General features: G+C 38.5%; 1 protein-coding gene across 1 annotated transcript in view; it reads left to right on the top strand.

The window, feature by feature from the left end:
* The first annotated feature begins 6,332 nt into the window (after nucleotides 1-6,332).
* Nucleotides 6,333-14,741, top strand: part of DNAH6 (dynein axonemal heavy chain 6) — a 299,547-nt gene continuing 291,138 nt past the window's right edge. Inside the window, exons 1-2 of the mRNA XM_082357203.1 lie at nucleotides 6,333-7,331; nucleotides 8,589-8,821. Coding sequence (XP_082213329.1) covers nucleotides 8,597-8,821 — 225 coding nt within the window. The 5' untranslated portion in view covers nucleotides 6,333-7,331; nucleotides 8,589-8,596. The remainder of the gene's footprint in view (nucleotides 7,332-8,588; nucleotides 8,822-14,741) is intronic.

The raw sequence follows: 14,741 nt of genomic DNA, 5'->3' as shown, positions 1-14,741 counted from the left end.
CTGGCAGTGGTGGGCTGCACAGGCGTGAGGGGAGGTGTGGATAGTGACCTGTGCTTGCACACAGGCTTCTTGGTGGCTGCAGCAGCAGCCTTAGCGTCTCATGCCCGTCTCTGGGGTCTGCATTGATAGCCGCAGCTCGTGCCCATCTCTGGAGCTCATTTAGGAGGTGCTCTGGATCCCCTCTCCTCGCGCACCCCAAAACAATTGTCTCTTGCCTCTTAGGCAGTTCCAGACTTTTTCCCGGACTCCCTCCCAGCTAGCTGTGGTGCACTATCCCCCTTCAGGCTGTGTTCACGCAGCCAATCCCAGTCTTCTCCCTGGATCTGACCTCCGAAGCCGGAGCCTCAGCTCCCAGCCCCCGCCCGCCCCGGCCGGTGAGCAGACAAGCCTCTTGGGCTGGTGAGTGCTGGTCGGCACCAATCCTCTGTGCGGAAATCTCTCCACTTTGCCCTCTGCACCCCTCTTGCTGTGCTCTCCTCCATGGCTCCAAAGTTTTCCCCCCATCTCTGCCAGTGAAGGGGTTTCCTAGTGTGTGGAAACTTTTCCTCCTTCACAGCTCCCTCCCAGAGGTGCAGGTCCCATCCCTAATCTTTTGTCTCTGCTTTTTCTTTTTTCTTTTACCCTACCCAGTTACGTGGGGGAGTTTCTTGCCTTTTGGGAAGTCTGAGGTCTTCTGCTAGCATTTAGTAGGTGTTCTGTAGGAGTTGTTCCACATGTAGATATATTTTTGATGTATTTATGGGGAGAAAGGTGATCTCCACGTCTTACTTCTCAGTCATCTTGAAGGCCCTCTGTTGGTGACTACTTTTTATATTTACCACATTATATATATTTACTATCACAGGAGTCAGCAAACTTTTTCCTTAAAGACCAGATAGTAAATATCTCTGGGTTGAATAGTCTCTATCACAACTACACAACTCTATTTAGTGCAAAAACAGCTATAGAAAATATCTAAAGAAATGATCATGGCTGTATCCCAATAGAGCTTTATTTACAAAAACAGGCAGCAGTCTGGATTTGACCCATAGGATAGTATTCACTAACCCCTACTCTGTGCTATTAAGATTCTGATCCCAGTTCCAACCTGTGGCAGAGGGAGCGGTGGTTCTCATCCCAACACGAAATTCTCAGACACCAGCAAAGTGTCTACAATTCAACTCAATTCTGACAAGGATTTACCTGGAGGTTGTGTCAGATACCACCGGTTAAGGGTTCAGTCCCACAAGACTGCCCCCTCTCCCCCACTTTAGACACTAGGCACAAACCCAATCAGCTATAGATTGGAAGTTCCCATGGTCTCTCTGAGCTCAGGGGACCATCAGCGGTCACATGTGAATGACCTGAGGCTCTGAGACCATCAGTGTTGATTTGTTTACTGCATACAGGTTCTTTATAATGTAGCATTTGACAGAAATCCTGACTAATATTTTCAGGAAGAAAAAGGAGTCTTTAGTAGAATTTCTAAATAAAGGAAAGTCATTTTCCTACTATTCTCATTGCATCACACCACATCTAGAATCTCACCTTCAGTTCTGAGAGCCATTTTAGGGCAGAATGAGTAGGAGTTCTGCAAAAATATCATACATAGACTAAAGAAACTGGAAGGTCGGGAGGGAGGGATTCAAAGAAGAAAGATTAAGGGAAAGACATTTCTGTCTTCAAATATTTTAAAAGAGATCATGGGGGCAATTTGCAGAACTGGCAAGAAAGTAGATTTTGACACCTACCAAAAAAAGAACTTTCTGACAATTAGAACTATCCAGCAGTGGCATAGAAGTCACATATTTCCTGTAACTGGCAGTGATCAAACATGAGAAGCCTACCTTTTGAACACCATTCCTGCCTTGTGTATCCAGCAGACCTACTGGACACCCATTCTGTCCTCTTTAATAGCACTTCTTAAATTTAATATGCAATGAGCCACCTGAGAATTATTAAAATGCAGACTGATTCAGGAGGTCTGGGGCAGGATCTGATATTCTGCAGTCTAACAGGCTCCCAGGAAATGCTAATGCTGCTCGCTCATGCAGCACACCTTGAATAGCAGGACCCTGTGGCTGAGGCCCTTGGACTTGGTTGGACATTGGAATCACCTGGGGAAGGGGACGCTAGAAAAACCCCTGATGTCTGGGGCTCTCACTCTTAGTTTAATTAGCATGGTGTGTGGCCTGGGCGTCAGGGTTTTCAAAACTCTCTAAGTTACCCGTAACACAAAGCTAAGTTTAAGGAGCACTGCTCTATGGTCTTTCAAAACATTCAACACTGGGTCAGAGATCACTTCTGCAAAGACCTTTAATTGGAATAAAATTATCTGGGCTTGGGCAGGTCATCTCATTCATGAATAATTAACATCGGTTCAACATTTTTGAGGAAAACTTTGTAATCATCATTAAATCTCATAATGTGTAGGACATTAGACCATAGAATGTCCCAAGTCCCCTCCAAATAGCTAAGATGAGAAGCTATTGCCCTGACTCAAAATATGTGATTCAAAACCTCCTTTGGCTGTACACTCATTTGACCACAAGGTGGTGATGGAGCAACAAAACATGATACCACAACCACCACCACCACCCTCACCCCAGAAAGTTGAGCTATGTGACCTATACTTAAGGCCAGAACACTTGCAGAGCAGGTATAATTCCCATCTCTAAGGGATGATTGGTCACAGGCTCCTTTGAGAATCTAACAGCTATAGACAAATGTACACCCACAAACATGAATACAATTTTAAGCAGTTCACAGACCCTGAAATTAAACTGTGGACAGTAAAGCCTAAAGATGAGTTACCCCCCCCCCACCCCAGTATAAATTATACGGAGCCTGAGCACCCCCACCTCCATCCTTAAGAGCAGCTGACCTTACCTACTGCTTCACAGAGAAAAAAGAAGACATCTGGCCCAAGTCTACCCATTTACCTAATCCACTTCGACCTTCCTTCCCTCCACACGGAACAGGGTGCCTCTTCTTTACAATGAAGGCTAAATCCTCCACCAGTGCTCCTGATCCCTTCACCCTGGCCTCCACCAAGTTCATGGTCTCTCTATTTTATGCTCTTATATATTTTCTTGTGCTAATTTAAAAATAACTCACTTTTCTCAATACAAAAGTGGTATATGGCTTTTATTTTTAAATATACAGAAAAGCAAAGGATATAACATAAAATACCCATGAATCTCATAAACGCTTATGTTTTTCTTCCATATAGTTTGCTGAGTTTACATACACTTGTGCTTGTAAAAATATAATCATGTTATGCAAACTGTTTTATGACCTACTTAATCTAATATAATCTAACATCTTTTAATCTTCATATATTTTCACCTGCAGATGTGGTCCTTAACCAGAGATGTTCATTTGATTCATCTATAGAAATTTTTAAGCATATATTTGCCTAAATGCCAATTCCAAAGATTCTTATTTACCAGGTCTGGCATGAGCCTACAAATCTGTATGTTTTGAAAAGCCTCACGTGATTTTGAAGTATAATTCTAGGAATACGATTGTTACTTTTTAAAATATTTTTGTGCATAAAGACGATTTTATTATTTCTTGGATAAACTTTACTAAAGTATAACTTAAATACAATTAGCTACACCCATTTTATGTATACATTTTGTTTTTTTAATTTATTGCAATAACATTGGTTTATGACATATAAATTTCATGTGTACAACATTATATTTCAACTTCTGTACACACTACAGCATGCTCACCACCAAAAGTTTAGTTTCCACCCATCACCATAGAGTTGACCCCCATTTCCTCCTCCCCACCATCTCCACTCCCCTCCGACAATCACTTCTCTGTTCTCTGTATCTATCTTTTTGGTTTTGTTTGGTTAGGTTTGTTCATTTATTATTACTATTTTATATTCCACATATGAGTGAAATAATATGGTATTTGTCTTTTTCTGTCATTTCATTTGGCATAGTACCCTCAAGATCCATCCATGTTGTCTCAAATGACAAGATTTTCTATGTTTTATGGCTGAGTAATATTCCATTGTGCATAAATACCACATCTTCTTTACCCATTCATCTATTGATGGGCACTTAGGTTGTTTCCATATTTGGGCTATGGTAAATAATGCTGTGATGAACATAAGGGTGCATATATTTTTTTCTAATAAGTGTTTTTGTATTCTTTCGATAAATAACCAGAAGTGGAATAGCTGGATCATATGGTAGTTTTATTCTCAATTTTTTGAGGAATGTCTACACTATTTTTCATGGTGGCTGCACCAATTTACATTCCCATCAACAGTGTTATATTGTTACGATTCTCTTGATTCCTGTGAGTTCAGCAATGCAGTTAAAATAATGTGCCTTGGAGTTTATCCAAACATATAGGTGTTTCGCTTCAGGAATTTTTCAGAATATAGTCCACCGTACATCCAGTAGCAGAATTCCATGATTAATATGATGGAATTTTAACTATTAAAGTTGATGGATCTCAGGGCTTCCCTGGCGGCGCAGTGGTTAAGAATCTGCCTTCCAATGCAGGAGACACAGGTTCTAGCCCAGGTCCAGGAAGATCCCACATGCCACAGAGTAGCTAAGCCCATGTGCCACAACTACTGAGCCTCCGCACACTCTAGAGCCCATGCTCCACAACTAGAGAAGCCACTACAATGAGAAGCCTGCGCACCGCAATGAAGAGTAGCCTGGCTCTCCGCAACTAAAGAAAGCCCACGCGCAGCAATGCAGCCAAAAAAAAATTAATTAACTAATTAATTTAAAAAAATAAAGTTGATGGATCTCAATTTGTATCTTAGCTCTGCCATTTGCCACTTCTGGACTGATCTTGGGTAAATTACATAACCTCTTTAAGCCTCAATTTCCTTATTGGTGGAGTAGGTACAATAATACCTCTAAAATAATATGAAGCTGTTGCAATGAATAGTATAATGGTGAAAAATACTTCACAAAGGGTCCGGCATATAAATCTTAACTTCATGCTCACTAAATTTTAACCATTTTTACTTAGTATTACTGTTTTCTTAATCTAGTTCTTGTAAACCTTTCGTAGCCTAGTTCTTTAGCTATGAAATGGGAATTTTAGGTTTGTTGGAAGTATTTGAGATAATACATGCAAAACATATAGCACAGTACCTGGCACATAAGGAGCACCCAATAAATAGTAACAATTATTGCTATTTACAAGAGCTCTGAAACAATCAATAGGCAATACACAAAGCTCTTGTTTGTGCTGATTTAGTAAGTATTCATTTGATAATGAATATGACATCTTGCCACATTAAAAAAATAAGTTTGGAGAGATTTGGTGAGTAGTGTTCAATATAGCGATACCTTCATAAAACTCTATGTGTCCATGTCTTCTATCCTGCACCCTTTTTGGCTCTTGGAATGAATGCTCTTAGCTGCATAAGGTAACATTAGAATACAGTCACCTTCATCTACTAACAAAGAAATTCTTGAACTGAGGAGCAATAGATTATGTCTCCACTACATAAACTTTGAAAGCAACAGATTAAAATATTCATTGTACATCCAAAATGAAGTCTATTTTGGGGTGTGTGTCTAACACTGCATATTATTATAATATGCTTTTATGTATACTGGGTTGGTTTTGAATTTTTTTCATTACTAGTTTATATTTTATTGGCTCTGATTGATTACCTGTGTATACCTTGCATCTCTGGGGAATTAGTATTTATTATGTCTACATTTGAGGTTTATCTGAATTGTTTCTAAACTGAAGTTACTCCATTGCTGTTTCCTGTTCCTGATTAAGGATTAGGAGATCTGTATTCCAGTTTTACCTCTGCCAGGACTAGGTGCCTGACCTGGAGTAAATTATTTGCTTTCTCTCTGGGTCTCAGTTCTCTTATTACCAAAATGAGGGTGACTTCCCTGGTGATCCAGTGGGTCAGACTCCACGCTCCCAACCAGGGGGCCGGGATTAGATCCCTGGTCGAGGAACTAGATCCCGCATGCATGCCACAACTAAGAAATCCGCATGCTGCAAGTAAGGGTCCCGCATGCCACAATGAAGATCCCACATGCTGCAACTAAGACCCGGCGCAGCCAAAATCAATCAATCAGTCAATCAATCTTTAAAAAAAAATGAAATGGGGGAGTAGTTGGATTGAGTGATCTGTTTTCTCCATTCCAGCTCTCTTATTATATGAGTCTCTACTTTGTAGGTGGTGTCATGCCTAGCATGGAAAATACATACCTGAGTGTCTTAAGACTGAGAAAATGCAGGTTTTGAGTATGATATGTAAAGCACCTCATACAGGACTTTGCTTTCAAGGCAAGACCCAAATATCAAGGTTTTCTGTTTTTTTTTTTTTTTTTAAAAAGGGTGGGTACCAAAAAGGACAAAATATAATAATGAGTTTCAGCGGTGATTATGTCATTTTGGAGGGGCGGTTGAAAACCAAGCCTCTGCCATGTGGTGTAACATTTCCCCGAGGCAGGTAAAAGGCTGCTTCCCCTGATCACTAACCGGGGTAAGGTAACTTCAGTAAGCAACCTGCACGGGGCATCGGTGGGGTCGCCTCCATACAGCATTAGCAGCAGTCGTTTGGAGACTTAATTCGGTGGGTTTAAATGCCAAACAAGATCCAGGGTCTGCTTTGATGAATACGGTGCAGGGACCAATTAATATGGACTCGTGCTATGCCTGACACTAAGATACCTTCCAGGCGGAAAAGAACATCAGCAAAAAAGGACACGGTGAAGTTTGAGGGGAAGAAGAGCCCGCATTCCTAGCGCCTTAGGACACTCCCGGGAGGAGGTCGGTGGGTGGGGCAGAGACGCAGGATGGTCGCTCCTCGTAGAGCGGGACGTGAACTGTCTACGCAGGCACTTGATTCTTCTAACCACAGGAAGTTAGATTAAAGCGAATGCCAAGGCAGCCTCAAGCCTCTCGAGGGGCAACAGAAAAGATTCCTGGAGGAGGGAGGTGCAGTGAGCGTGGGCGCTTGATAAGCGAAGGAACAAACATAAGTAACCACCTCCTTTGCCTGCCGGGCCTTCCAACCTAGCCCGGGAACACTTCCCAGCGCGGAGAAGCCATCAGGTCTAGTGCGAGCTCTCCACCAATCAGCGACGTAAGGAAATTTCCAGAGACAGTCATTGGCTCGACTGCCCGGTACAGTCTTGGACCCAGAGCTGCAGTTGGCTGAGGGGTTGCCGTGGCGACAGATCGCGCACAGGCGCAGTGAGCCTCAGTGGCGGCCTGGTGGCTGCTAGGCAACGGGAAACATTCTCGGCTTAGAGACACCTTTCTACTCCCAGACCTGCTTTTTCTCTGTCTCAGGAGACCCTCTGAGGCGGCTGCTGGTCTAGTCTGACTTGGTGAGTCCTGAGGAATTGAGCTGTGGGGCTGAACTCCGACTTCTAGGCGGGAGACTCATCATGCTTTTGTAGCACATAAGGAAAGGCTCAGAGAGGCAGAGAGGCAGAGAAGGCCAATGGAAAGGCATTTTAGTGATACCTACTACCTACCTAGCAATTTAGAGGGCTAGAAACTGAGGAACAGAGCTATCAAGAGACTTGTCCAAGATCACACACGGAGTGGTCCGGTCTGGACCTCTGCTAGTCAGTATGGTAACCACTAGCCACAGGGGGCTAGTCTGAATTGAGATGTGCCCTAAAGGTGAAATACTTTGAAGACGTAGTAACAAAAAATAAACTATCATATTAATAAGTTTTATATTGGTTACATGTTGAAATGATAATATTTTGTATATGTTAAATAAAGAACATTATTAAATTAATTTCTTTTTTTTGTTTTTGAATGTGGTTACTTGAAAATTTTAAATTGCATAGGAGATTTGCATTATATTTCGATTGGCCAGTGCTGATCTAGACTAAAACCTGGGCCTGCTGACACCTGGTTCAAGACCTCGTGTATTGTAATACTGTTTTTAAGGAAAGTATTTCCACCCATCTGGTGGGACTGGAGTGTGAGTGGTGGTGAGGGTACAAGACCACTACAAAAGGCTCATAGTTCTAGTGTTCTGGGACCTTGCTACTCAAAGTTTATGAATCAGAATCTGCCTTTTCGCAAGCTCTTCAAGTGATTCTCATACACATAAAATCTCCAGAAGCGCTGTTTTATGATTTAGCCTTCAACTCTTTTTTCCCTTTATTTGGTTTCTCTGTGAGTACCTAGGCTATATATCTCAGATTACCTGCATTAGAATTACCTGCATTTTGAACACTACCCCCACCCCCGGAAATATTTTGCATACGCAAGTGTGAGAAACGTTCTCAGTATAATGGCATTTCTCTTCATCCTTCCAAATCTGGACCATTGTGGTCCCCAAATCAGAGGCAGCAACAGCATCACCCAGGAAGTTATTAGAAATGCAAACTCCTGGGTCCCACCCCAGCTACGGGGCTTCTAGAAGGCCAGGCATAGTTCCTAATTTTCATTCCTCTGGTTTAGGTCCTCAGTTTGGGAAGAATGGGGTAACTTTGATAGCTCTTCTTTGGGGATAAGCAAATTAAGCTCTCCGTGGTTCTTAAAACCCCTCCGCTTAGCCCTACTTCCCCAATCCTTTTGCTCTACTTTTCATTTTTCTTTTCTTGACCCTAACCCCTCTCCAGGAGTGAAAATGGCTTTTCGTGCCTCAGACAATGAGTTGGACCTGGAAAGTATTGGAGAGCTGATGGAAAACCCTATGCTTACAAGACTGAATAGTATAAAAGCAAAGGGAAGACTGAGTTTTGTAACACCCACAGAAAATGAAGCTGATACACAATTCCTGACATTTAAGCACACTACAAAAGCTCAGGAGAGGACAAGAAAACGACAGCAGCCTATAAAACTAGAGCCTCTGGTAAGTTTGAAAACCAGCATTTTAGCCACTTTTGGCTACAGAGGATGTTGCAAAATTGCTTTGGGGGATGGAAGTAATTTCTAGACTCTTAACAAAGAAGGAATGACAACCTGAAAGTTAAGACTTGTTTATGAAATTGTAAACACACTTACTTATTCAAAATTATTGAGCTCTAAATACTGTTTGAGGTGGTGGGATGCAGTGGTGAACAAAGTTTTCTAGCAGATAAATTCTCTTTAGCATTATGTACAATACGGATACTTAACTATGTAGGCTGTAAGGCTCTTTTAGGTACTAGGGTACCATTTGATACTAAGAACGTCAGTAAGAGTAATATATATAATTACATAATTTTATTATTTTCAAAGTAAATGCCTAGTGTCCTGAAAAATTTTGTACGTGTCTGAAAATAGTTTTAAGAATCCATTTATGCCCTTGGATAATTATATATCCATGTAAAAGAGCAGTGAAAGTGCATAAAAAAGTAAAAAGTGAAAGTTCTCACTCGGACCTTCAGATGTTAACTCCTGTTGTTAGTGGTTGCCTTTCAGGCTGTTTTATATGTTTATTCAAATATATATGTGTGTGTATATATATATACATATGTATGTGTGTGTATGTAAACATATAGCTTTAAAGAAAGATTATACAGTACATACTGATCTTCAAAGTACTGATTTCACTAAAACATATGGAAGTCTTTCCAATTTGTGCATACAGAGGTATCTTTTCTAACAGCTGCACTGTGTTTTGTTGCATGGATGTGCCATAATAGTGTACCCACTAATTGTTCTCCTAAAGGGAGTTCTGGTTATTTCCTTTTCATTTTGTTGTTATTATTATTTTGCTATTGCAGATAATTCTGCATTGAATGACCTTGCCTTTGTACAGATAAAAATGGATTTTCAGAAGTGGCATTCTGTAGGTCATAGAATATGTACATTTTAATTTTGAAAACTATTGCCCAATTGTGCTGAAAGGTTTACCTTTGCACCTACGTTGTATAAGAGGTCCTGCTTACCTACATCTTTGCCAAAACTGATGCTATCAGTTCTCTTATTTTTGCTAGACTGATAAGTTAAAATGGCATCACATTGTTGTTGTGATTTGTATCTTATTAGTGAAGTTAATTATATTTTCATTCATTCATTGGTATGTATGTAACTTATTTCGTGGATTCTGTTCATAACCACTGTCTGCTTTAAAATTAGATTGTTTGCTATTTTCCTATCAGTTTCTGAGGTTTTTTAAAACATATATATATAATGTATATATGTGTAACTGAATCACTGTACTGTACACCTGAAATTAACATGATATTGTAAATCAACTATATTTGAATAAAAAAATAAATAAATAATAAAAACACATATATACATATATATATTATGGATATTAACCCTTATTCCATTGCTTCTCAAATTTAGGTACTGATTCATGCTGGAGGAAAACATTCTTGAAGGTCCATAGTGCTGATTAGTTATTTTTATTTTAATGTTACTTTATGTGAAAAATGGTTAACCTAGGGATTAATTCAAAATTTTAATAAACAAATTAATATCTTAAATGCAAAGAAAACTACACAGCCAATTGCAATTCAGGTTAACAGAAAATGCAAAGTAACAGATGTTGTTGACACCGAACTTCCATTTGCAAGATGGGTATGGCACTGCCTGCAGCTGCTCTCTTCTCCAGAGAGCAGTGTGCCTGCACTATGCGTTGTGGGGAGTTTTGGGGCCTCTCTACTATTTTTTTCCCATGGACTTAGGATTAAACCTTTTACACTTGTTTCTTTCTGACGGGTTTACCTTCATGTGGCAAAAGTGTATAATTAACCCTTGATGATTAAAGTAGTTCCATTTGACATCAGTGTGATAAATTTATGTATATTGAATTCAATGCCTACTACATGCCAGGCTCTGAGTCATGCTCTGAGGATACAACAGTGAACAAGGGAGACAAGATTCCTGTTGACATTCTAGTAATCCTAAATAATTAGACTGAAGAATGTCATCTAATCATAGGTGCTGTTAAGAAAATAATATAGGGAATGTGGTCAAGACAAACGGCAGGCTACTTTAGATTGGGTGACTACAAAGGTCTCCCTGAGGAGGTGTCATCTGAATGAGTCCCAGACTATAGCCTTTATTACCTGCCAGACTGTGAACGGACAAGCCTTCAGAGATTCCAGTCCCCAGCCCTTGAGCTGCCTCAGCTGATGTCAAGTGGAGCAGAGGCAAGCTGTTCTCACTGAGCTCTGCCTACATGGTAGATCTTTAAGCAAAATAAATGTTGTTGTTGTGTTTTAAGTCACTAAGTTTGGAGGATTTTGTTATGTACTAGGTGACTGGCACAATATAACAAATACATGAATATAGTAGTTCTACAATATTAAAAATACTAAGGAATAAAGTGAAAATGACATCAATTTCTACCACATGGAGAGAGTAGCTTAGTATTCAAGAGACTAATTTCATGTGTATAGGTACCTGTAGTTTGATTTGTTCTGACAGAGTTAGTAATACTATGTATGTTCTTTTTATCATTGCCATCCTTCCCCTCTCCTCCCCTCCCCTTCTTTGTTCTTTTCTCCTCCTCCTATACCCACCTCCCCACCTTCCTTCTCCTCTCTCTCTCCCTCTCTTCCCTCTTTCTTTCCCTTTCCTACTCTTCTTCTTTTACATTTTTCCTTACCTTCAATTCTCCAATCTCTGACCCCCATTTCTATGGTATCTATCATTAACAACAATCTGATGTACATCCTTTCTTGCTTTTCTCCATGCTCAATTTTATATAAATGGATAAATACACACACAAAAATACATATATTTACATAATTTGTTATGAATACACAAGATAAAAAGATGTAAATTATAACATCAAAAACATAAAATGTGTAGGGGGGGATAAAATGGAGAGCTTTAGAATACATTCAAATTTAAGTTATTATCAACTTAAACCATTACAAATATAAGTTTTTTTAAGTGAGTCTCATGGTAACTACAAAGCAAAAACCTATAGTAGATACACAGAAGATAAAGAGAAAAGAATCTAAGCATACTACTAAAGAATATTATCAAATCTGAAAGGAAGAGAGCAAGAGAAGAAAAAAGGAGCAAAAGAATCATAAAATAGCCAGAACATAATTAACAAAATGGCAATAAGTGCATACCTATCAATAATGACTTTAAATGTAAATAGACTAAATTCTCCAATCAAAAGACACAGGCTAGCTGATTAGATTTTTTAAAATAGACCCATCTATTTTAAGTCTCTTATAGGCATCTACATGCTGCCTACAAGAGACTCACTAGAGATGTAAGGGTACACACAGATTGAAAGTGAAGGGATGAAAAAGGTATTCCATGCAAATAAAACCAAACGAAAGCTGGGGTAGCTATACTTATATCAGACAAAATAGACTTTAAGACAAAGACTGTAATACGAGACAAGATTATTATATAATGATATAAGGGTCAATCCAACAAGAGGATATAATGTTTGTAAATATTTATGCACCCAATATAGGGGAACCTAAATATATAAAGCAAATACAGATCTAAAGGGACAAAGAGACAGCAATACAATATTAGTGGGGGACTTTAACACCCTTCTTTCATCAATGGAAAAATCATCCAGACTAAAAAATCAATAAGGAAACATTGCCCTTAAATGACAAGTTTGACCTAATGGACTTAAGAGACGTATATAGAAATTCCATGCAAAAGCAACAGAATACACTTTCTTCTCAAGTGCACATGGAACATTCTCCAGGATGGATTATATGTTAGGCAACAAAACAAGTCTTAATAAATTTAAGAAGACTGAAATCATATCAAGCATCTTTTCTTTTTTTTTTTTTTATTTTTTTTATTTTTTTTATTTTTACAAGAGATAAATCGACTGACACCAAGCATTGTACATGGATGACCACAACAAAAGCAACAATGATTGCAATTACCAAACATGAAACACACTCATACTATGTCATAGTATTGACATTTCAAGCATCTTTTCTGACCACAGTAGTATGAAACTAGAAATCAATTACAAGAAGAAAATTGGAAAATTCACAAATTTGGTCAAAGAAAATTGGGTCAAAGAAGAAACCAAAAGAGAAATTTAAAAATACTTTAAGACAAATGAAAATGGAAATACAACATATCAACACTTATGGGATGCAGCAAAAGTGGTTCTAAGAGGGAATTTCATAGGGATAAATGCCTACATCAAGAAACAAGAAATACCTCAAATAAACAACCTAAGTTTACACCTCAAGGAACTAGAAATGGAAGAACAAACAAAACCAAAAATGATTAGAAAAAAAGGAAATAACAAAGATCAGAGTGGAAATAAAGGAGATAGACACTGAAAGAAAAATAGAAAAGATCAATGAAATTCAATGAAACTAAGAGCTGGTTCTTTGAAAAGATAAACAAAATAGACAAACCTTTAGCTAGACTTACCAAGGAAAAAAAAGAAAGAGGACTCAAATAAAATCAGAAATGAAATTTTAGATGTTACAACTGATACCACAAAATACAAAGGATCATAAGAGACTGCTATGAACAAATATGTGCCAATAAATTGGACAACCTAAAAGAAATGGATACATTCCTAGCAACGTACAACCAACCAAGATTGAATCATGAAGAAATAGAAAATTTGAACAAACTGATTACAGTAAGGAGATTGAATCAGTCATCAAAAACCTCCCAACAAACAAAAGTCCAGGACCAGATGGCTTCACTGGTGAATTTTACCAAACATTAAAGAATTAATACCAATCCTTCTCAAACTCTTCCAAAAAAACAGAAGAGGAGGGAACTCTTCCAAATTCATTTAATGAGGCCAGCATTACCCTGAAGCCAAAACTAGACAAGGATACCACAAAAAAAGAAAATTGCAGGTCAATATCCCTGACAAACATAGATGCAGAAATCCTCAACAAAATATTAGCAAACAATTCAATAGTACCTTAAAAGGAGCTTACACCATGATCAAGTGGGAGTTGTTCCAGGGAAGCAAGGATGGTTCAATATCCACAAATCAATCAGCATGATACACCACATCAACAAAGCAAAGGATAAAAATCATACGATCATCTCAGTAGATGCAGAAAAAGCTTTTGATAAAATTCAACATCCATTTATGATAAAAATTCTTAACAAAGTGGATTAAGAAGGGACATACAACAACATAATAAAGGCCATATATGACAAACCCAAATATAACATAGTATTATGTTAGTATATCACTAACATAATACTCAACAGTGAAAAGCTGAAAGCTTTTCCTCTAAGATCAGGAACAAGACAAGAATGCCCACTCTCACCACTTTCATTCAACATAGTATTAAAAAATCCTAGCCACAACACTAGGATAAGACAAGAAAAAAAGAGATAAAAGACAAGAAAAAGAGATAAAAGGCATCTAAATTGGAAAGGAAGAAGTAAAACTGTTGCTATTTGTGAATGACATGATACTACAGATAGAGAACCCTAAAGAGATCACCAAAAAGCTATTAGAACTCATAAATTAATTCAGTAAATGTGGAGAAAACAAAGTCAAAATACAGAAATCTGTTACATTTCTATACACTAATAATGAACTATCAGAAAGAGAAATTAAGAAAACAATCCCATTTACAATTGCATGAAAAAGCAGGAAATACCTAGGAATAAACATAACCAAGGAGGTGAAAATACCTGTACACTGAAAACTCTAAGATGTTGATAAAAGAAATCAAAGAAGACATAAACGGAAAGAAATTCTGTGCTCATGGATTGGAATAATTAATGTTGCTAAAGTGCCGATACTACCCAAAACAATCTACAGATTCAATGAAATCTCTCTAAGAATTTCAATGATATTTTTCACAGGAATGGAACAAACAATCCTAAAATTGTATGAAACCACA

Source organism: Balaenoptera borealis (assembly GCF_965194805.1).
Source record: "Balaenoptera borealis genome assembly, chromosome: 15".
Lineage (NCBI taxonomy): Eukaryota > Metazoa > Chordata > Mammalia > Artiodactyla > Balaenopteridae > Balaenoptera > Balaenoptera borealis.
The sequence above is the reverse complement of the archived record's forward strand: the minus strand, read 5'-3'. Positions and strand labels throughout refer to the sequence as shown.